Raw genomic sequence first — 23,734 nt, 5'->3', positions numbered from 1 at the left:
TTGGTACTCATATCCTGGGTCACAGTCATGGCTCCAGATTCACTGCCACTATGGCATTTAATTCAAATTTTTGACCTCAGAACAAACTCAGCATTTTAACATTATAAACTCAAAAAATCTAATACAGACACTGCTAAATTGTAATCACACCAAGGATAAAGTGAGAATAACTATATGAAAATGCATCTACTATAGCGAAACTGCTCATCACATTAATATTACAATGAAGTCCTATGCTGCCATATATTTGCAAATAAGGACATTTCCCTTAGTGCATCAACCACTAGCAGACACATATCCCAACATGTAACCCAAAATGTACAACCACAACTTTGTATAAATGGTCTCAACATGTACACAGCAGAAATGCACAAGATTAAGGTTATGAGCTGTTAACGTGCTACTTCTTATAGTCCAGGATTTGATTTCCCCATTCTCCACTTGCCTATCGTGTGACCGTGGGCAAGTCATTTAACTAGACAGTAGCCTAGGGCAATTGGGAAATTGGGCTATGCTCCCCAGTGGTCTACTGAACTGCATGGCTAGTAATGACCAATGAATGCATGAACTTATGAACACTGTTGCTTAAACATACTGCTTTTCTCATTCTTTCAGCACTCAGTCATCAAAAACAAAATTCACTCATATTATCATTTACAGATACATTCAAGCACTAATGATTCAGTTAAAACTAAGTGATGTAAACAATGGCAATAATTTCAACCCCCCCTCCAGAAAACTACAGGAGAGAGAGAGAAAATGTTCTCCTTCAAGGTTAAGAAAGTAGTTAAGCAACTGGAATGTACAGATTCACTGCACATCTCACTGGTGAACATAACAGAATCTGAAAGGAAGGAAAAAGGCCTAGTTACTTTAACACCTGTGGAGGGCAGCACCCAATCTCCCATTCCAGATGAATCCTACAGATTATGTTGATGATAAGATACCCGAGAAGCTACTGTGGATACTGTACACCTAGACTATAACAAGCTACCTTATACAGTCCTGAAAATAAACATGGCTTAACAGGTTACTTTGATGCACATGTTCCTAGAGAGATGGCTTCCATAAAATGCCTAGAAAGAAGAAGCAATAAAAAAAGCTACAAGTCAAAGAAGACCCATTCACTGGTTGTGTACATTAAAATCATCACAAAAATACACAAGAAGGCTGGTGCACTGAATGGGAGAAGTGTATCAGGAGTGCCAAAAACGCAAGAGGGAAATATCCTATCCACAGTACATGAAATGTTACACAGCTGGTCTATACAAAACTAGAAACCCTAAACAGCATTCAATATTTTTTTGTTTTATAAAATCAAGTATAAAGGAAGCGAAGAGATGGAAGGGTCACAGCTATCTACATAAGGTAGACAACAGTGGCATGTAGACATATGCAGGGTTAGCCCCACACAGGTAAGCAAAGAAAGATATGAAATTCCACTCTTCTGATGTCCAAAGGTGTGACCTGATGAAACAAACATTCCAAGTGAATATATTCAGCAGTATGAACAAACCTGTGTCACTGTGCAATATCATTTTTTTTTTCTCAACACCAACTGCGCGGTGCAACAGTGAAGCACACAGAAACAGATAAACCAAGTGCAGCTTGAATGTTTAAATATTACAAGGAGACCCCTCCCACTTTCTTAGCTTACGCAACACTGCTGGTCATCACTTCATCATGACACATTTTATGCCTACAGCAAGTAAATGATAATCCTATCACAGGTGGCTGTCATAGTTTTCTTTAGCAGATTTTACTCAGCTGCAACATACGTGTCACAAAGTTAAACAAGTCAGCTGCACTATGGCATGCAGCATTTTCAGAATACTTGCATGAATATATTACGTATTTCCCAAGGTGTGTGGCAGGAAAGAACAGAAGAGCAAAACATAAGCTATATGGTAAAAGGGTTCCACTATAGCCAGTGTTCCTTAACATGTTTACCATAAATCTGGAAATGCTAATGTTCACATTTCCTTTTCAACCTTGAATAAACTCCACACAGAAGAAAATTTTAATTATGTATGCATTATTACTACTACCAACACTGATAAAAACACATTTATAGCACATGTAACAAATCCACTGTCAATACAAAGATGTGCCAAATTCTCGGTATATGAATGTGCTATACATTTGTTTGCTCATGTTACACATCACTAACACTTTTTTATCATTTCTATTTCTTAAGCAATAATTCACAATGGCAACAGAAAAATCTCATAAAAACAGATATAAATGCATTCACTGCCCAGGAGCATCATGGACTGCCCTACAAGTGTCACTGAAAGGTCTGACAGATGAATGAGGAATACTTACCTTCCAACAAGTTTAAACCAGTGGAAGCGGTCGTAGAAAGGATCATTGCCAGTCATTACGTTATCACCTTCTTCCTGGGTACCAGATGCCATTTCTCCTGCTCTATCATACATCTCTCTCATTTGGTCAAGCCTTTGCCTATTTAAAATTAATAAATACATTCAGAGGTACAGAATACCACAGAAAGGTCACTCAGAAGTGTACAGCAAAGCTCATATTATATGTGTGCACTTCAAGCTACCCAGAAACATTCATTATACAAACAAACTGCTAAACATTTGCACTTTTTTGGGGGTGATCCCCTCTGGACATTGACCAAAGGCTCCTCTGTCTTCAGCAAACTGGCCCATTCATTTTGGCAAAAGGGTAATGGGTATATCCAGAATAGGCAAGACCCCTACAGTCAATTCAGTCCTATCCAGGTACCTTCATCAGCCCTCCATTCCTCAGGAAGAGTTGGGATTATGTGGCAAGCCAGCTCACTCGTCCTGGGGGAGGGGAGATTGGTCCACCCTCGCCCTACTCTGCTGCTCCTCAAAGCTCATAAGTGCTAAATCTAAAGGGGAAGCAAGCATCAGCATGCTAGTTTCCTTCTGGCCACTTAACTGTGAATGAAATATGGTAGCTTAAGCTCAGCCAGCTCTGAACTCCACTGGGTGATATTTCCACTAGCTGTTAATTATCTGATCAGTTACAGCCAACCTCTCTCTTCCCCAGAATGGGCGAGCCAGCCATGTCCACTCACTCCCATCCTCCCCCAACAGCATCTACAGGCATATGAATGCTAGTTGAGCTCTAGCTGACTGTGATGAAGTCAGTACTTTATCCCTCCATGCCACAGAGTGGCTGAACATTTCCACTCTTGATAAAACATCAACTGAAATAGTAAGTACAAACAAAACATCTTGACATATTACTCTCTTAGGACGTAAAGTTTGATAAGCATAAGCTAGACTCAATTACCACAACTTAGGGGACAAATTACATTAAACAAACAAAAAAAAATCAAGTAATAGAGATAAAAAAAAACAAGGAATGCCTCAAAAAAGGATCCCAGTTATCAAAAACTCCATAAACAATTTGTTGCATTAAGAAAGGCAGACAGAACTGCCACTAACCTTATACCTCACCCAAAGACAGAACACCCTTATATCAAGACCGAATTCTTTATGGGAAAAAGATCAAACGCCTATAAGGTAACTTTACAGACTCTGAAAGAGTCACAAATAATCAAAATCCAAACCAAATATCTTTGTCAATTATTACTGAAATTTATATGATCACAATCATAAAAGAAATTATCAACTCCTTTCCACACCCACCTCTTCAAAATAACTGTGCCCCTCCCCAACTCTATCCATTGCCTAACTATAATATCATGATAATTTTACTGCTACAAATGCAAAGCAAACTAAATCTTTATTCTCAAATAGACAAAAAAGTGATAAATTCAGAAAACTACATCCTAGGTTCCTAAAATTATCAGCTAAGATTGCTAAACCCCCTCACACATACCTTCAATTTTATCATTAAATTCTGGTACAGCTCCTCCAGTATTTAAGCATTCAGTCAATATTCCTTAACCAAAGTCCACTCACACTCCACTCCTAAATATTATAGGCTAATCTCAAAATCTTTGTCCTATTACAAAGACATTCGAAAAAATCGAACATACCAACAGTTATTTAAACACTGGCAATTATGGTCTTATTTGTGATCAACATGGTTTCAGAAATGCATTTAGCACACTAACTTTATGCCACTGATTGTATCCATAGTAACATCGGTGAAGATTACATTACTGCGCTGGTGTGTGTGATATGATTCTGGCTTTCAAGACAATGAACACCATAACCTTATACTTGAGAAACCTTAAATGCTTTATTTTGAAGAAAATGCACTACGTTGGTTAAAAAAAATATCTGCAGGATAGAACACTTCCAGTCTGCAATAACATGCTATCTGAAAGGATAATACTTAATACTGAAGTACCTCAGGGCTCAGTCTTGGGTCCCCTTCTATTCTTTCTATTTCTCAGTGAAATTGCTCTAAATTTATCCAACCACAAGGTATCTGCCTATGCAGACGGCATTCTACTACTTCTAGCCAGCAAAATCATTAACTGCCTTCCTCAAAGAGCACAGACTCAATTTACAGACTTACTCATATAATCTATAAAAATAAACTCCAAATTAGCAGTACCAAAACAAATGGCATGCAGTTATCTACCACCAAAAAATTAGCATCTCTAAATGCAATACATATAAACAGAACTTAAAAGGTGATATTAGCCTTAATTTTAGACAGCAAGAAATACAATGGACTCCTCATGAAACATCAATAATCATTCAGATTGTGTTATTACCAAAGTATTCTCACAATTAAAATTGTATTCCAGACTTTCACATCTTCTCTTACCAGTAGCTAGAATGACCTTTCACAAAAATGCCCTCATACGTAAGAATGAGTATGTCCTACCCCTGATAGCCGTTCACTCTACATACAAGGTCCAAAAACTTCAAGTAGCTGACAATAAAATGGTTAAGATTTGCCTTCTTTGCAGACAGTAAGTGCCACTATCATATCCTATACTATAAGAAAAACTGGCTATTCATTACTAGAAGAGCCACCTACCTACTAGATATTCTCTTGTTTAAAATTAAAAAAAAAAAAACACTTGTCTGTCCCCTACTTAAAAGTCTACTACAAATAAGGGAGCTAAGCTACCCTCTTAGAAGCCACCAAGAAACTTCACTCACACTACTCAGGCCTAATTTTAAATTTGCCATTGAAGAAAAAGCCTTCCCTAAGATAGGACCAGCCTTATGGAACCAATGAAAGGTTAATACTGGTGGGCCCAGAATAGTGGACTATGTACACGCTGGTTCACAAAGTCCACTGAACATATGGGAGAAACAGACAAATGCGGGTTTTGTAAAACAGAACTGGAAACAGTAGCAGATTTTTTTGTTGGGTGTGATACACTAATGGCAGAAGGACGGTATACCGAAAGGTATAATAATGTGTCCAAGACTGTTCACTGGGGATTGTGCAAACATTATAATATTGCAGCAGCTTAGAAGCATTGGAAACATGAGTCACAAAGCATTTTAGAAAATGATAAAGTTTACATCACATGGGCTCACCCATTACCAACAGTTCAAAAAACAGACGCAAGAAAACCAGATACAGTAGTCCAGGAAAAGATGAAAAATAGTGTTGATCATCGAAATTGCTACACCCAGTGATTACAGTGTCTTACGCAGAGAGAGAGAGAGTCATAAAATACCAGGATTTACAGGCAGAAATGAAGAAAATGTGGAAGAAGGGTACCCAGACAGTTCCAATAGAAGTAGGAGCAATGGGTCTTATGAATTAGAGGGGTACTTAGACATGTTACTAATGCATGTAACTCCATATGAACTATAGATGAAGCTAACATCAAAGATTGAAACAATACTAATTTCATGAACTTTAATCTTACTTTGACTTAGGATTGGGGTCCATTCCCGTCATGGTATTAGAAACCCAAAAGACTTTGAGAAATTAAAGAGCAAAACCAACTATCTGTTGTATTAAAAAAACACAAACTCTGTCATCACTCAGACAACATTTGCAAAATTAATCTGTGTACTTGCTTTCTCGATACTGGCTAGCTGCTAAGAGTTTATAATATTGTCTAAAATTTATTACACCTAACTGTGCATTTTTTAAGTGAAGAAAACTGAACATTGTATAAATACTCTGCTATAACATTCTGATCTGAAAAATATTACTCTTACCCCTTTACTCTATATATAATCACTACCACTTCTCACTGGATCAGTCATGTGTATGCAACATTTTGCTATATTTTATTTGTGTGTGCTTTTTATGTAAGCTCAAACTGCCTCTGGTTGGATACTTATTACCACACTGTACCTTCTTATTGTACACTTGCACCCCGGTTGTGAGGGAAAAGTGTCAGTGGACTAGCTCACTAACCTGGTTATCAGCTTGACAAATAATAAAAAATTAAAAAAAAAAAGAAAGTGCTAGAAACATTGCACAGGAATAAACAATACCTGGTCAGTAATGCTACAGCAGCCCTCGATTCCCAAAGTAGTCTATTCTAAACTCCTGGTAAACATGTAACATCTACAATAAACCCCCTACTACAACCACACTTCTCCATACTCAACTGCACAGCCAAGCCCTAAACTGGCCAGGCTTTATTATAAAAGTCCATATATCTCAACACAGTCTCTCAATGTTCTTCATATCACCTGCCCAAGTTTACAGACACTAGTAAGAGAGTGTACTCCTGCTGATACACTTCACTCAATACTACGACTCACACAAGTTCTAAAATATAACAACCATTACGGGGGGGGGGGGGGGTAACCTAATCGAGCGTACAGTTGGATATAGAACATTATGCCTCAGTCTGGTTTCAAAGTCCACCTTTCTACAAAAACTACTGCAAATTCAACACTTACTAAACTTAATAAAGTGGGTACAGGGGGTCTTCCACTGCACTCTCCACACTAAGCAGAAAACAATTATTCTGTTTGTGTAAACCCTGACTGATATACTCAAGTCACAGACAGATGGGACGGGATGTGATGAGCAGTTGGTGACCGAACATAAATCTTACAATGCAGCCAGCATTTTGAACACTCCACCACCTCCTAAAAAAATCTCCTCCCTACAACAGACTAACTTCCAAAAAATAACTCTGTCAAGGTTTACTGAAGGAGCCCGTTCTTTATGATGTCCCACAGGGTCTACATAAATATTTCTCCAAAATGTGTATATTTTACCTTTTTTGGGTGGTGTTTCTACTCCTTTTGCTTTGTTTCTGTGTTCTCAACAACATTTTTTGGATCACTGGTGAATTGCTAATTTTGTATTTTTCCTTTACATTTACTTGCATATTTTCTAAGTTTTTCTGCGCGCACTGATATTTTTAGTTTATTATATGCAATAGTGTATAATAGATCCTGGTCTGTTTTGCTTTTAACACATCTATCTTTCAAAGTTTTCTGTGAGATCTGTTCCCCTAGTCTATATTTTTCTAACAGTAATACTTCATATCTTAATTGCTTAGCCGTTTTCTTAATGCTTCCATGGTGTCATTTTGTTTCTCCCCTTCCTTTCCCTTATTGCTTTATGTTTTTTTGTGGTATGACTATTATTAATTTAGCTACACAGTAATATATCCCATTTATTTCTGTTATATCACAACAATTTTTCTTAATAATACCAACTACTGTATTCATCTGCTTTACCAAACTTCTAACATTTTTTGTCTTACTTACATTTTGTAATCTATTTCTTTCGTCAAACTTACTATGTCTATCCATCTCTAGAAATGAAGCAGCTCTTCTCATAGATCGTTTTCTACTAGACTGACGGCACCTACTTTGCTTTCTATTCCCTGTCAGTATTTTTATTTATTTATTTTATTTTACATTTGTTTACCGGGAAGGTCCGACTGGACAGAGCTGTCCATGTTCAGTGGAGGCCTGGGGAGAAAAAATCCAGAACAATTGCTAACATACTATACATAAGATATTTACACATTCAATTATAAAAATATAGCAGGCAATAACATACGATTGCATAAGATATTTTTATAAGCATAGTGGTTTAGACATACAATTCAAAGTATAGCAGGTGGTAACATTTGATTGTTGTTCATACAGTATGCTTAGTAGAGATCATCTTGATGATGTACTGAAGATAAGACAAGAAAGGGAAAACTAAAAAAGGAGGAGAATATAGACAAGTTCATATGAGGTGCAGTGACACTTTAAGGAAAAGCTTTTAACTTAGTCTAGGGGAGTGTTTGTGGGTATAGATGGAGCAGTGGGGAGTAGGTGACAGTGAGTTGGTAAGAATGTGTGATAATATATAGTGCATCTGTGGGAGTTTTAAAGAGGTTGGATAGTGTGTAGGGGAAAGGAGTTAGAATATGTCAGCCAGGTGCTAGGCAGTTGCATGTCCAGGAGTTGTTTTAGGTGGGAAATGAGCTGTTTTTTGAAGATGGTTTTATTAGGTTGCACCCTGATTTGTAGTGGTAGGGAGTTCCAAGTCCTGGCAATGTTGCTAGAATACAGGGAGTCACCAGAGCTGTAATGGCTTTTGGTGATTGCGATTAGTGCCTTGTTAGTGGATCTAAGTTCTCAGATATTGGAGTAGAGTATGAGCAGGTCTTGTAAGACTGGAATTCTGTCAGGTTGGTACAGTATTTGCTGAGCTAGAAGTTGTTGATTTAGTGCTAAAGTGTTAGTGAGTTCAAGCTAGGAAAGCTGTTTAAGGGCCTGACAGAGGTGGGTGCGGTAGGAGGAGTTTGTGGTGAATTTTGCTATACTGATAGCTTGTTTAAATCACTCGTTTCGATTAATTAGGACAGGAGAAACATACACTAAGGTAGAGAGAAGATGGGTACGAGCTAGGGTAACTTTACTGTTGCTGGTTAGGAAGTTTTTACATCTGTAGAGAGTACCTAGTTTTTTGTTAATTTTGTATTCTACATAAACTTCCAGAACATCTTCCTGTGGCATATCCTCTTCGGATGCACCTTGCTTTACTGCTGCTTCTTCATATGGGAACTTACTGGCCCACCACTTTGCAACATTGCCTGAGTCACTGTTTACTACTTCTCTTGCTCTGCAACTTCAACTGAACTTTCTACTGGTCTCCTACAGAAGGCTCCAGAGCATCCCTAAAGTGGCAGTTTTTTAGATGCTGCACAAGCCATCTGTTTTCTCCTTAATCTTGGGAATCAATATTCCATCAAATATTACCTATGCTGGATTTTCTACACTAAATCCTTCACTTCGCAAATAATCCAGCATTTCAGTTTCTGTTGGTTCAATGTCTTTCTTACTAATCCTCTTTTCTACTTTCTCCCTTTGTTTTTTTGTTTTTGTATTGTGAAATTTTACATCTGGGTGCCTTTGCCTGTATTTCCATTAAATACCTTTAGTGTTGCTTTTTATATTGATTAGTTTTACTTTCTCTTTTGCATAAACATTGCGCCATACCTTATCTCTTTTTCTTACCCATGTCCATATCTAGCAACAGATTCCTTGTTGTAAAGGGGTCCCTGAGTAAGCAAATCAGCTGTTGCAAGGCATCTATTCTCAACAAGAAAAGTCACATTAACAGAGAAGATAGAAATTTCTTCAACAGGGATTGTTAGTGAGTGTGATAAAATGAAAATGAAATTTAAAAACTGGGTAGAAATAAGAGAAAGATGTGGTTACAAAGTAGAAGGACTTAATTAGAAATGTTGACAAAGGTTAAAGTACTGCAAAATAAGATCATCTCAGAGAACAAGAGAAAGAACAAATGCAGAGTGCTAAAAAGAATCTATGGGTGTATTTGAATATGTAGTGAGAGTAAGGAACAGGTTGAGGAGACCCTGGAGAGTTGGAGATATGCTCTACAGAGGAGAGGAATGAAGGTCAGCAGGACTAAGACAAAATATATGTGTGTAAATGAGAGGGAGGATAGAGAAATGGTGAGGATTTAGGGAGTAGAGGTGGCGAAGGTGGATGAGTTTAAATACTTGGGATATAATGATGAGTGTGGAACAGCGGTGAAGGAGAGTACAGGCAGGGTGGAGTGGGTGGAGAAGAGTGTCAGGAGTGATTTGTGACAGACAAGTACCAGTAAGAGTGAAAGGGAAGGTCTACAAGAGGGTAGTGTGACCAGCTACGTTATATGGGTTGGAGACAGTGGCACTGACAAAAAGGCAGGAGTCAGAGCTGGATACGACAGAGTTAAAGATGTTAAGATTTGCACTGGGTGTGACAAGGATGGACAGGATTAGGAATCAGTATATTAGAGGGTCAGCACAGGTTGGATGGTTTGGAGATAAAGCCAGAGAGGCGAGATTGTGTTGGTTTGGACATGTGCTGAGGAGGGATGCTGGGTATATTGGGAAAAGGATGCTAAGGATAAAGCTGCCAGGTAAGAGGAAAAGAGGAAGGCCTAAGATAAGGTTTATGGATGTGGTGAGAGAGGACATGCAGGTGGATGGTGTGACAGAGCAAGATGCAGAGGACAGGAAGAAATGGAAACAGATGATCCGCTGTAGTGACCCCTAATGGGAACAGCCGAAAGAAAAAGAAAGTATACGTTTAGAAATACTGCTATTAAGCAGCTATTTTTTGATAACTCCAGAGCACACAAACATTTGGCAAAATGACTTAGGCAACAGAAAGTAGAGAGGGCTGTTGCCATACTTAGGGAGTCTATGACAAGAAAAACATCAAGAGATTCTATAGAGATATTAAAAGATATTTCAGAAATATTATGAAAATTTGTATAAAGTAGAGGAGTGGGTAAATCAAAAAATAGCACAAGTGAAAACATTTATGGAAGACTTAAACATGCCAAGGTTAGAGGTAGATGAGGCTCAACAAGTAACAATTAAGACGGAGAGATGAGATAAAAATGGTCACTTATAACCAGTCTGCAAGAAAGTCTCCAGAATTAGATGGTATTCTGGTGAAAGCTTGGAAGATAGGAGGGAAGAAGGCATTGTTTAACAGTATTTTAAAAGAAGGGGAAACACCAACATCCTGGAATAAAGCTGTGGTGGCTGAGCTACCAAAAGATGGTAAAGTACCATCAGATCCAGCTACATATAGGTCCATTTCAATTTTAACCATGATTATAAAGTGTTTATATCTACAATAGCTAAAAGAATGGCAAAGGTGTTGCCAAAATGGATAGACATGGATCATACTTTTTTTTTCCTGGAGGGGATACAAACATTTAAAAACATTAATGGAACAATGATGATTCAGAGTGATGATCTAGAGGAAACAGAATGTAAGAAAATACAGCTGTTGTGGTGAGTCTTGATGTAGAGAAAGCATTTTTCTGGGTAAGCTGCAACGTTATGAGGGCAGCAATAGAAGTATTAGTAGTGAAAATGTTTTTAGTCACTGTAGTTTTATATACAGGTCAGAGGAGAAGCTGTCATCAATAATTAATAAAGCATCGAAGGAATTTATCTGGGAGGGAAAGAGGGAAAGAGTTAAGTGGGTAAGTTGATCCCCCAACAAAGCATAGTGGTTTAGGATTACCTGATTTGAAGGGATAATTTAAAGCTACACAGTTAAGGCTCATATACATAACACAAGAAGCAAGTTATAATTCAAAGTGGAAATGATGATGAAGTGGTGGGGGCGTGGGGGGTCCCAAGAAGTAAGGAGAGAGTCGGATTTTGGATGCAGTTCTTACACAGAATAATAATGATCATTCAGATTATATTCATAATGTTGGAGAAAGTATTCTAAGAACTAAGATAACATGGGAATAGAGGAAGACGATTTTGCAAATAGAGCTGCTTGCAAGTAAGGATAAAAAAAATGGACAACAGGTGGCTGGAATTTACTGGAGAAAACTCGCTAAGGTGCCAAGGTTTTGGAAGCAAATAGCTACAGTCCAAGAAGTTTGGAATGTAGATTAGAGACTACCTTTCCTATCAGGGATTGATATCGGAGTATAGGCAAAGAGAAAGGGATAGGCGAGTCTAAAGTGAAAGACCTGGTCGGATAGTATTTTTAGTTGAATCTACAACAGAACCTGCTGTTAAAAAGAGGATAATTAATAGGGCACATAAAAAACTAACTATAAAAATTAATCACACGAGGTTAGAAAAGATTTGGAAGAGAGACTGAAAAAAAATGACAAGGGAAGACATATGTATGACTCATTTTCCTCAAGTAGATAGCAAATATTTAATTTGTGATGGAGAACAAAGAGGTAACTGGAAACATGTTTTGGGGAGTATAATGAGTTTGCAGATTTTAAAAATTCCCTCTATATATGGTAGTCAAGAAAAGCTGTCTCTATTTGCAGATATTACTTTACAAATGATAAAACCAGAAAAGAACATTACAGTGTTGTGGAACATTTTGAGACTGTTTCAGATCTTCTCGTGATACAAAATGAATGAAGCTAAAAATAAAAGCAATAGAGGCAAATTAGGTACCCACACATGAATTGGTTCAGCAATATCCATATTTATGGGGACATAATAAAATGAAGTATTTAGAAGTATGGATTAAAAAGGATTCTGGTGTGGGAGGTAAGGATATGTGGAAGAGACTAAACAAAAGATAACATAAAAACTGAGAAATTGGAAGCTCAGTTACAGGGGAATGGATAATAAGCTACAAGCAGTTAAAATATTTTTAGTCCTTTTAGTCTTATACAAAGGTCAGGCACATTTTTATTAACCATAAAAGAAGTTGTGGACAACAATTAATAAAAAGCTGAAGGATTTTATCTGGGAGGGGAAGACAGCAAGAATCAACTAGGATAAGCCAATTCTTCCAATAAAACAAGGCGGAGTGGGATTACCCGATCTGACGGGGTATTTCAGAGCCACACAGTTAAGGCTCCTATACACAGCACAACCAGAGACTTAAATTCAAAGTGGAAAGGGATAATGATCAAAACATGATGGAAGCTCAAAAAACAAGGAGACTGGGATTTTAGATGCAGACCTTTAAGGAGAATAGCAATAACTATACAGAATACTACATTCATAAAGTAGCAGAAAGTATTCTAAGAACTATGCCAACACAGGAATGTAAAAGGAGATGCTACCAATAGGAATGACTGTAATTATGGACACAGACAACAGGCAAGAGGGGGCTGGAATTTACTGGAGAAAACTGGCAAAAGAACCAAGGTAATGGGAGCAAATAACTACAGAGGAGAAGGTAATAGAAAGGAAGATGCCACAAATTTATTTGGAATGCAGGTTACAGATTGCCTTCCCTATCAAGGATTGATATCAGAGAACAGGCAGAGAGAAAGAAATAGAGGAGTCCTCAATGAAAGACCAGCACTGGTAAAGTTTTTAGTAGAATACAGAACTGAAGCTGCTGTTAAAAAGAGATAATTAGTACAGCGTATAAAAAAATTGCATGATAACTATAAGAGTCAATCAGTGAAGGTTAGAAAGGATTGGGAAGACAGAATGGATAAACAATTCACAAACAAACAATGGGGGAAATATGTTTGTCTCCCAAATATGTAACACAATCTAGAAGATTTAGGATTTTTTCTTGGAAATGTTTACATAGATAATTTTAGATCCCAAGTAGACCCCAGATAATTTTTCCTCAGGTAGATAGCAAACGGAAGTGTGATGGGGAAGAAAGAGGTAATTCGGAACATATTTTCTGGGAGTGCAATGAGTTGGCAAACATTAAAGATTCACTGAAGACAACTCTATCAGAGATACTGGGTGACCAAACTGATGTAACTGGGAGAAATATTTTTTCTGAGCTATGATACAGATTCAGAACTGCCTAGACATAGTAAGGACTTGCTGAGTCTAATTATGGTGGCAGCCAAAAACGATTACTATAAAATGGAAATCAAAGTCTAAACCAACTGTACTAGAAATAGTTTATATAGTAACAGACATAAAACAGTTTACTTTCATTTACTTAAATGTGTGACTGCCTTTTGTCATAAGTGAATTTAATAAAGATGTTTCTTGTTTAAAAAACAGGAGGAGTGAAGCTTAAGGAAAGGCAGGAATTTAACGATTTATGTAATAATGGGCTTAAAGACAGTTGTTATAAACAAAGAAAGCATGTAATAATATATGCATGTATATGTGTGTAAATGAAATAAGCTTAATATGGTTTATTTTCTTTCCCTTTAATGTATATGACCTATGTCTTAAGTGATAATTTAATTAAGGCGTTAAAAAAAAAAATAAGAAAAAGTTACATTAATCCAGAAGAGTTGAAAGTAGTTTACTGAGTCTGAATAGCCTTCCAGGACCATTTTAACAAGGCTACTTTAAAACCATTACAAACAACACAACTCTACTTTTCAGGAGTTACTCTGACAGATGCTTACTTTCTCTTTTCTGTGGACTAAAACCTTAATGCAAGTCTTCTGCCATTTCCTCTCATTCAGCAAGCATTACTGAAAAGCCAAATAAATAAAGTTAGTTTAATCCTATTAACAGCTCACTAGTTCCAAACATCCACAGTATTCTCTATTAAAGATTCTTATCACTCTTCCATCAAAGAACCTCTCCCTACACAACTTGTTGATAAAACAGTAGGACAAGGTATTGTATATAGTCTCAAAATTCAGTCTTTCAGCTTAATGGCTAGAATTTTAATTTCTAACAGCAGTTCTTTTTTAATCAATTATGAAACAACTTAAAGGAAACAGAAAAGTGATGCAACATTATTTTCCTTTCAAGCTGGAGGAGAGTTGTCAACTAGAGCACATCACAATATTGCATTGTTCTACACTAAAATTCATACATTAGATAAATTACTAGCTTTATTTAATATTTGCTAGTTTATTAATTAAAGTTCATGTTTAGTTGTGTGCTGAATTTCTGTAAATAAAATAACGCTCTTAAGATCTTCCTAAACTGGACTTCTTCATTTTAGGTAATCAAGATGACATTAGTTTTTCCCCTTGGGCATAAAAACCTTTACGTTGGATATATTAACATTATGTTCCTCTGAATCTGTACATTTAATGGAATTAAGAACATTGTTCATGGAAAACATAATTTTGGGGTAACTGTTACTTTCAGAGGAATAATTTCAGCGATATAAGCTATCATCTTTTCTAATCCTATCTGTAAGCCCCAATTAATTCCATGATGCTTTTAAACCTATTTATTGTATTATCAGTATTTAGAAAACAGCCAGGCTAGAACTCCAAACCTGACTGGGCAAACTAAAGCAATAACAAGAGTGTTATTTCTGCTTAAAACCCTCTAACACCAAGATTCTTATAACAAAGATGAAATATTGTAAAATATTGTTGAACTATCCACAGAGAACCCTCTCAGGACAAACTGCCACTATTCTGAAACATCATTTAGCATAGATCAACTACTGAACACAGAAGTGCCTCAAAAACAGAAAATAAACCTATAAATCAATTAAAAAATAACACCAAACAGCAGAAATGTATCCCATATAAAACAAATTATCCGATCTGTATTTAAAAAAGGAACAAAACAAAACAGAATTCAGGATTGTAACAGAAATTAAACACACTGTGCAGAAATAAAAGCACTAACAACTCAGTAATAGTAAAATGCATCCAAAAAGATAACAAAAAAATCTCCTGATAGCCTTGCAGTAGAAAGAAAGTACTAACTACAGTCTAGGCAAGCCAAATCTGAATAGTGTCTCAGGCACTTGAACAGCCATGGCATGGAGGATGGCCAGGACTTTCTTGCCAAAGGAGGAAAAGGCACAGCTACCCACACATTGCCACTACTCCTTTCAGGCGAGGTGATTATGTGAAGGAGTGGCCTGGAGTACGTGTTAAGGTTACAAAGCGACCAATGGGTGTCTGTCCTTATAGCAAATATGTGAAAACATGTACATGCAAAAGGAGAGCATTGTGGTGATGCAGATCTCACATCCCCGTTGCCAAGGAGGTTTTATTAGGCTAGCCAAATGCACTCACTGCCAGGATTCTGGCAATAGCACCAAACGCTCTTATAGCTGCCTGAATAATAGCCCCTTTCACACAGCTCTCACCCCCCCCCCTTTTTTTTTTACACCTTTATTGAATTATCACTTGTGACAGGCAAATTTGCATTTATATAAAAGTAATCAAACTGTATTAACAAGTTCATGTTTACAAACATACTTCACATATATTGCTATACATTACATAAACTAAGCAACATTACATAAATGATTCAATTCCTGCCTTTTTTTTTTTTAAACAAGAAACATCTTTATAAAACCATTGCTTACGAAACAGGAAATCAATTTATATAAATGAAAACAAACCACACCAACACAATCCTAGTTGCAAGTATTTTACATCACAAACCATACTGACACACTCCCAGTTGCAAACATACATCACATAATCCATCAAATCATTTTCAGTGAAATACTACATTGCTCATTTAAGTCCTGCCTTCTTTTAAACCTCATTCCTCCCCTTTATGTATTGTTCCCACAATTCTCAATTTTCCTATGTAGTTTGCTCCTACCCTTTTCGTAAGATCTCAATTCCAGTTATTTTATCTCTGTTACTATAGTCACTACATCTAGCATTGCTGGTTTAAATTTTTATTTTCATTTTCTAGTAATTGCTTTTTTGGCAGCCACCATAATTAGAGACAGCAAGGCCTTACCATGTCTAGGCAATTCCGATTCTGTATCATAGCTCAGAAAAATCATCTCCCTTGTCACACCAATCATCGCACCCAGCATCTCCAACAGTGCATTCCGCAAAGAATCCATAAAGTCTGCCAACTCACCACACTCCCACAAATTATGTTCCCAAGTAACTCTTTCTTCCCTGCCACTCCTCCAAGATTTACTGTCTACCTGAGGAAAAATTCTCTGGCGTCTACTTTGGGTATAAAAATATCTATGTGAACGTTTCCAAGCAAAAATCCTAAATCTTCTAGATTATGTTGTATATTTTGGAGACATACATATATCCTCCCATTGTTTCTTTGTGAATTGCTTATCCAATCTCTCTTCCCAATCCTTTCTAACCTCCTCTGATTGAGTCTTATAGTTATCATGCAATATTTTTATGCTCTACTAATCATTCCTTTTTTTAATGGCAAGTTCTATTCTAGATTCTACTACCAGTGCTGGCCTTTTATTTAGGTCCCCCAATTTCTTTCTCTTTGCCTATACTCTGATATCAGTCCTGATAGAGAAGGCAATCTCTAACCTGCAGTCCATAGAAATTCTTGTTGTCATCCTATTCTGTCATCTTTCCCTCTGTAGTCATTTCCTCCCAATACCTTGGTTCCTTTGCCAGTTTTCTCCAATAAATTCCAGCCCCCTCTTACTTATTGTCTATATCCTACAAAGCTCTTGCCTTTGCTCCAAGTGGAATATCCAGAGGAGAGGATCAAATAAGCACTTTCTAATCAAAGGAGAGGCTTGATAGCTGGTTTGCACCAAAAAAAAAAAAAAATCATCTTAAAATTTCTGGTAAAATCATACACCCCACAGATAGGATATGAAGTAGTGCAGGAAGCGAATAAAGTATACATGCAGAGAAGACCAGTAGTCCCCATAGCAACTAACAAAGTCAGTTAAACTAAACGGTAGTTATGTACTTAACATAAAGCTAGACCCTTTTATCCACATCCATCTGACATGACTGATGGTACTTTGGGACACTTCCTGGATTACAGCTGCAAACTAGTGCTCCAGCCCTGAGTTGCTTTTATTTATTTTTTTAATTCCCATAATGCATTTGTGAGTAAAATTACCTCAGATCAAGTTTGTTGCCAGAGAGACGGGTCTCTTAAGACCACCACCAGAGAAGAGCAACAACTGTCCCTTCAGGTCCTCCAGATATGTCAATTGGGAATGAATATAGAGAGATGGCTCTTTTTGGATGGATGTGGATGAAGGGATTCAGTGCTATGTTAGGTAAATTACTACCACATCCTAGTCACCCAGTCTGTCCCATCAGACTGAGCTACAGAAAATATGAGTGGATTCATGGAAGGAGATCCTTGAGAACAGTGGCTCCAAAGGAAGCCCTAGAGCTTGAAATAATGTCCAGTATGTAATGTTTGGTAAAGGTATGCAGTGTAGACCAGGTTACTTCAGCATGGGTTTTGTCAGTAGAAGTATTTCTAAAGAATACTGCAAAAGTAGGCTTGTATGTTAAGAATCAGTTGTTAGAATAGACAAAGGTAATACAATCAGAAAGCTATGGACAAGAAGACCTTTGAAACCTTATAACCCAGCTTGTTTGTTGCAAATGACACAAAAAGATAGACTCTTTCCTAAAGGGTTTAGTTCTGTGCATGTAAATTGTAATCTGTAAACATCCAATGTATGGAGAATGCATTCTCCCTTGTTTGAGTGGTTAGGAAAAAATACTGGAAATTGAATAGATTGACAACTAAAGAAACATTTCCATTTGCTACAGTAGACTTTACTGTAGACTCTGAGATACAGATAGGATTTCTATTAAAGTCATGAGATAAGGAAGGGTGTCTGGTCAACATAGAAACTGGAGAAACCAGGTGGTCAACTTGAGGTTGTGAAGGTCCGAGTGAGGTGACCCAGACAGGTAAGAGCATAGATCCCTCCTGGGGCCCAACAGCCAAGGAAGCTCCCTGATGTAAGGCTTCAGCAGGGGTAATCAAGTTTGCCTGGGCCAGTAAGGTGCAATGAGGATTACTGTGGCTTTGCATCTTATGGCCTTGTGCAAGAATAGGGACATTAGGGGAACAAAAGTGAAAGTGTAAAGTAGACCTGAGGGTCACTGTCTGACTACAGCATCTCTTGGGAACTGATTCTTTGAGAAAATTAAGGCAAAGAAGTTGCTGTACTTGGTGTTGGCTTGGAAAGCAAACAAACTTTGCAGTTAAGGATGGCCCAGGCAGTTGAATATCTGCTGTACTATCTCTGGATTGAGAAACCACTTGTGAGTCATCAAAATGGGACCTGCTGAGCCTGTTGACAAGATAATTGCTCTTTCCAGGGATATGCATTGCAATCAGGAAGCAATCTCCCATTGCCACATTCTCATGGTTTCTCAGCATAAGGGGTAGGGCCTGATTCCTTTTTGCTTGTGGAGGTCTCAAACCACTGCCATGTTGTCAGTTTGGAAACAGGTCACCCCTGGAGTTAGGAAGTCTTGTAGTTCCTGAGATGCAAGGAGAATTGCCTTCCTCTCCAGAACAGTGATGTAAAGGTTGGTCTCTTGTTGCAACCAAGTACCTTGGACCATCCTTCATGGTTATCTCTACTGATGGAGAAGGCATCAGAAATGATCTTCTTAAGAGAATGAAAGGGGGGGGGGGAGTTAGCTGCCATTGTGACTAAACTCTGCAAAACTGTGTGATTGTTAACACAGACGAAGGGTGATTTGATATTTGCAACCATTGTGCTCTGTGTAGTCACTGAATTATTCTCATGAGAAATTGAGCAAGGTGCACCATGAGTATGGAATGTCATTAGACCTAGGATTTGAAGGACAAGGATCACTCAAAATTTGGACCCTGTTTAAGGAAAAGAAGTTATGCATCTTGTACCCAGATGCCATCCTGTGATTTGAACTGAGTTGGTTGCAGATTGCACTTTTTGTAGTTTAAACATATGACCAAGAACAGCCAGAACTGAAGCAAGAAATCTCTAGCACTAACCAAGGATTCTTTTATAGTGGAAGCAAGGAACTAGTCATGCAGGTATGGAACATGATTCCCTTGTAACCACAGGTGAGCTGTGACCACGGCCATGAACTTGGTAAACACACTGGGATCTGAGGTGAAACATATGGGTAGGTATGGAATTGAAACTGACTGCCTCTCAGAAAGAGGTGTAAATATCTCCTGGATGCTTTGGCTATTTTAATATGAAGATAAGCATCCTGAAGACTGAGATACCACATCCAGTCCTTTGTCTGTAGGCAAGATAAATTTACTTCATAGGTTCATAGGTAGATACTAGGCTATCTGCCCTAGGGCATTTATAAGCCTAGCCAGAGTGTATTTGGCTTCCGCCTCCCTATTAGATTAGCTTACTGTGCCTCTGTAAAGTAGGTCACAGAAGGTACCCTTTTAAGATAAGTTTACTGTGCCTCTGTCTAGCAGGGACACAGGAGAGATCCCAGGGGTGAATTTGCGATTTCCCATCCACGCGTCCAAATTTCGCTTGAAGAGGGTCAGCGAGGGGCTATGTCTAACATGAATTGGGATTCTATTCCAGAGTGAGGGGAGCCTCTGGGAAATGAATCTGTCCCTCCAGCATGTCCTATTTATTTTTGTGCTGAGGTTTAGGTCCCTGGAGCGTGTAGCTCTAAGGGACTTGGATTTTTTGAGGTGGAGCATGTCCATTAATTCTGGGTTTGACATGGCTTTGTACATCAGGCATAGATCGCCTCTGAGTAGGCGGTAAGCAACTGAGTAGAGCTGGAGTTTCTTTAGTCTAGCTGCATAGGACATCTGTTTGCAGCCCATGATCCTCTTGGTGAGGTACTTTTGGGGTCTCTCCAGTTGCTGCAGGTGTCGGGTAAGGTACATCCCAAAAGGGGCATTGTATTCAATTATGGGCCTGATGAGTGACGAGTAGAGGGGCACAATGACCTCTTGATCTAGATGCGAACCCTTTCGTGATAACGTGGGCTATATAGAAGGTCTTTCTAACCACTTTGGCAACGTGATTATCAAAGGAGAGATTACTATCTACGTTGGTCCCCAAATCTCTAATTACTTCTTCCGTACTTAATGGATTACCACCTATGTGGTAATTTGTGGGCACTTTGTTTTTCCCAAAGGGGATGACTATGCACTTTTTAGCATTTAGCCTGAGGCCGTGGCTCTGGCACCAAGCATCAGTCTCTGTGAGACCCTTTTGGAGGATGCTTGTGTCAGCTGGAGATTCGATTATGGCCCCCAGTTTGCAGTCATTTGTGAACTTTGTCAGCCATAATCCCCCCGTGTTAGCCTGAACCTCAGAGAAGTATATACCAAACAAGAGAGGTCCCAGAACTGAGCCCTGTGGGATGCCACTTGTAACTGGTTTGGATTCGGACATGGCACCTGCGATTCTGACCATGTGGGTTCTATCTCTGAGCCAGTTTGCAACCCATCTTGTGATATAAGGGTTGATATTTAAGCTGGTAAGCTTATTTATGATGCCCGAGTGGGGTATTGTGTCGAAGGCTTTTGCGAGGTCCAGGTAGGCTGTGTGGACTACCTTGCCCTCATCTATGGCTTTGGTAACTGTTTCAAAGAAATCAACTAGGTTTAAGAGGCAGGATATGCCCTTAACAAAGCCAAATTGGGTAGGGTCCAGTGTCTGGAGGCTCCCAATGTCTTTGTTTATGAGTTCCATGATAATATGCTCCATAGCTTTACAGACCAGACTAGTCAGGCTTATGGGGCGATAGTTTCCGGGGTCTGTTGTGGCACCACCTTTGTGGAGTGGGACCACTGTAGCTGTACGCCATTCTTTGGGTACATATCCTGTAGTAAGGCTAAGTCTGAACAGTGACTTAATGTGAGGGTTCAGTTCTTCTTGGAGCTCGTGTAAGACACAGCCTGGGACACCGTCCGGTCCCATAAATGCTGTGTTTTTTGCTTTGGAGAGGGCAGCTTTCACCTGTGCATCTGTGATGTCAGGGAGGTTACATTCAGTTGGGATAGGCGTTTGCTCCTTTGGGGGAAGGGGGGAGAAGTTTGCACTGAATCTGTCTGCCAGGATGTTGGCTATGTCTGTAGGTTCGGTATATTTTGTACCATTATGCAACAATTCAGAGCATATCTGGGAGTTTCCACCCATGTTTCTGACATAACTAAAGAAGGCCTTGTGATTATCTTTAGTGTCTAGGGCAATTTTTCTTTCGAAACTGGCCTTTGATGATTTTATGAGGGATCGAAGTTTCTTGCTAATACTGATCAGAGATGCCTTCCCTTTTTGGGATTTTGCTCTGTCATGTAGTAGCTTCCTCCTTCTGTTGTATAGCTTATTTATGGCCGGGGTCCACCAGACCAGTCTCCTGTTTTTGGAGGAGTGAGTCTTGGTTTTATTTTGGATAGCACGTTCCATGCATTCCTGCAGGTGCTCATAGAATGCATTTGTAAAGGATTCTGTGGATTGGGCTGTATTATCCTCTGGCCCAGGGGCTTTGAAGGATTCCACCTCAGTCTTGAGAAGTGCAAAGTTGGCTTTTGAGAAATTCTTTACAGTGATTTCCTTGGCTGGGGGTGGGGATGGGATATGGATGTCCAGGGAAATTTTTTATGGTCTGATCTTACCAATGAGGGGTTTACCTCTGGTGTGGAACATACAGTCCCATGTTGGTGATGACCAGGTCCAATATGTTGTTCCCTCTTGTGGGAGTGGTGACCAGTTGTTCCATTGCGTTAGAGTTTATAAATTCAAGGAACCGTTGGGCGAGGGTGTTTGGGCTTGAGTAGTTTTCCCAGTCAATGTTTGGGTAGTTGAAGTCACCCAATAACATAGTGTTTGGAGAGACCTTCATATTCTCCAGTGTTCTCAGGAATGCCAAGTGGGGTTCCTGTAACAGGGAGGGTGTTCTGTAGCAGGCTACAAACTGAAAGGCAGTTTTGCCCACTGTTAGTTGCACATAGATGGTTTCCTCATGATTCACCTGAATTATGTCTTTGTTATGTATTTGTTTGGATCACTGAGGTGCAAGATTGGCCTGAGGTCCTTGTTCTTCTTTGGAACAAAAAAGAATCTCAAATAATATTCGAATCCTGACTGATCTGGTAGAACCTCCTGGATGGCTCACCTCTGGCCTCTTTCTATTAATGGGCTGGAACATCTGGAAGTGGCCAAAGTGTCAAGGAGTCAACGGGAAAGAGGAATTGTATAACTTCTGCATGCTATCCTTATTATCCAAGAATCCTGAGTGGTGGGCATCTACACAGGACAATAGAAGGCTAAATGACTCCCAAATTCCTCCAGAGGGAGCAGTCTTGGCAATCCTTCAGGGAGAGTTAGGCTGCCTGTCAGAGAAAGGTCCATGATATCCCTTGTTTTGTGGACCAGTTCGACCTGAGTCTGTGTCCACTGAAGAGGCCACATCCTCCACAGCTACCCCTTTCAGAAGTGGAGTCAAATGCTTGATACTGGGTTTCCCTTAACAATACAGATTTGGATCCTTTGTGGTTCCTGTTGTAAGATCATTGTGGGGTCTCATATAGTACAGAATGTCTTTCTATCCTGCTCACACTTTTGCAACTTCTCTTTAGCATAAGGCCCAAACAAAGAAGAGTCATCACATGAATGCCTTCAAGTTATCAGTGAAGTCACAAAGGTGAAGCAAGGCATAATACCTCATTGTAATATCTGTTACTGCCACACATGGCACTCCAGCAGCTGTAATGCACATAATCAAAACAGGAGGTTAGTTATGTTGAACATAGAGCCTGAAGTAATCTCCAGTTGCTTTCTAGACACTGAGGTGGGTGGTTTCTTCAAACAGGTTAATGTTTACTCCATTAATCCCTTTGAGAACAGTTCACATAAGCAAAGGTGCCTTAAGTACATACCTACTTTATCATCCTATCTATGGCCCTAGACTCCTTGTTGGGCAGATGATAATATATGTATTGTCTGTCAACTTTTTTTAGTTCCAGATGCCACAATAACAGAATTCATTAAAGTACCCTTGGACCAAAACTGTCTGTATTTGGAAAGTTTAAGTATTTTTTCAGATTTTCAGGGAGTAGATTCAGAGACATCAGGCTAATTGTATGCCCTCCTGGCAGCCAGGTTGATAAAGTGGTACACACTGGGGTAGCACCCAAGAAGTTGGGGACCCAAGTGACAGACCTCAAAAAGGACCTCCTCATCCAGAGATGGTGGGCCAGTCAGCCTTGGCCAAGATCTCCTCTGTTACTTTAACTTGAAGATCAAACCAA

The 23,734-nt window shown here is 38.8% G+C and overlaps 1 protein-coding gene across 1 annotated transcript in view; it reads right to left on the bottom strand.

Moving 5' to 3' along the window:
• The window catches only part of KIF1B (kinesin family member 1B), a gene marked incomplete in the record, with an annotated part of 2,363,676 nt that overhangs the window by 1,011,222 nt on the left and 1,328,720 nt on the right, over positions 1 to 23,734 (bottom strand). Inside the window, 1 exon segment of the mRNA XM_044063146.1 lies at positions 2,326 to 2,463. Coding sequence (XP_043919081.1) covers positions 2,326 to 2,463 — 138 coding nt within the window.

The sequence above is a fragment of the Protopterus annectens genome, chromosome 2.part1 (assembly GCF_019279795.1).
Source record: "Protopterus annectens isolate FY-2018-M chromosome 2.part1, PAN1.0, whole genome shotgun sequence".
NCBI lineage: Eukaryota > Metazoa > Chordata > Ceratodontiformes > Protopteridae > Protopterus > Protopterus annectens.
The sequence above is the reverse complement of the archived record's forward strand: the minus strand, read 5'-3'. Positions and strand labels throughout refer to the sequence as shown.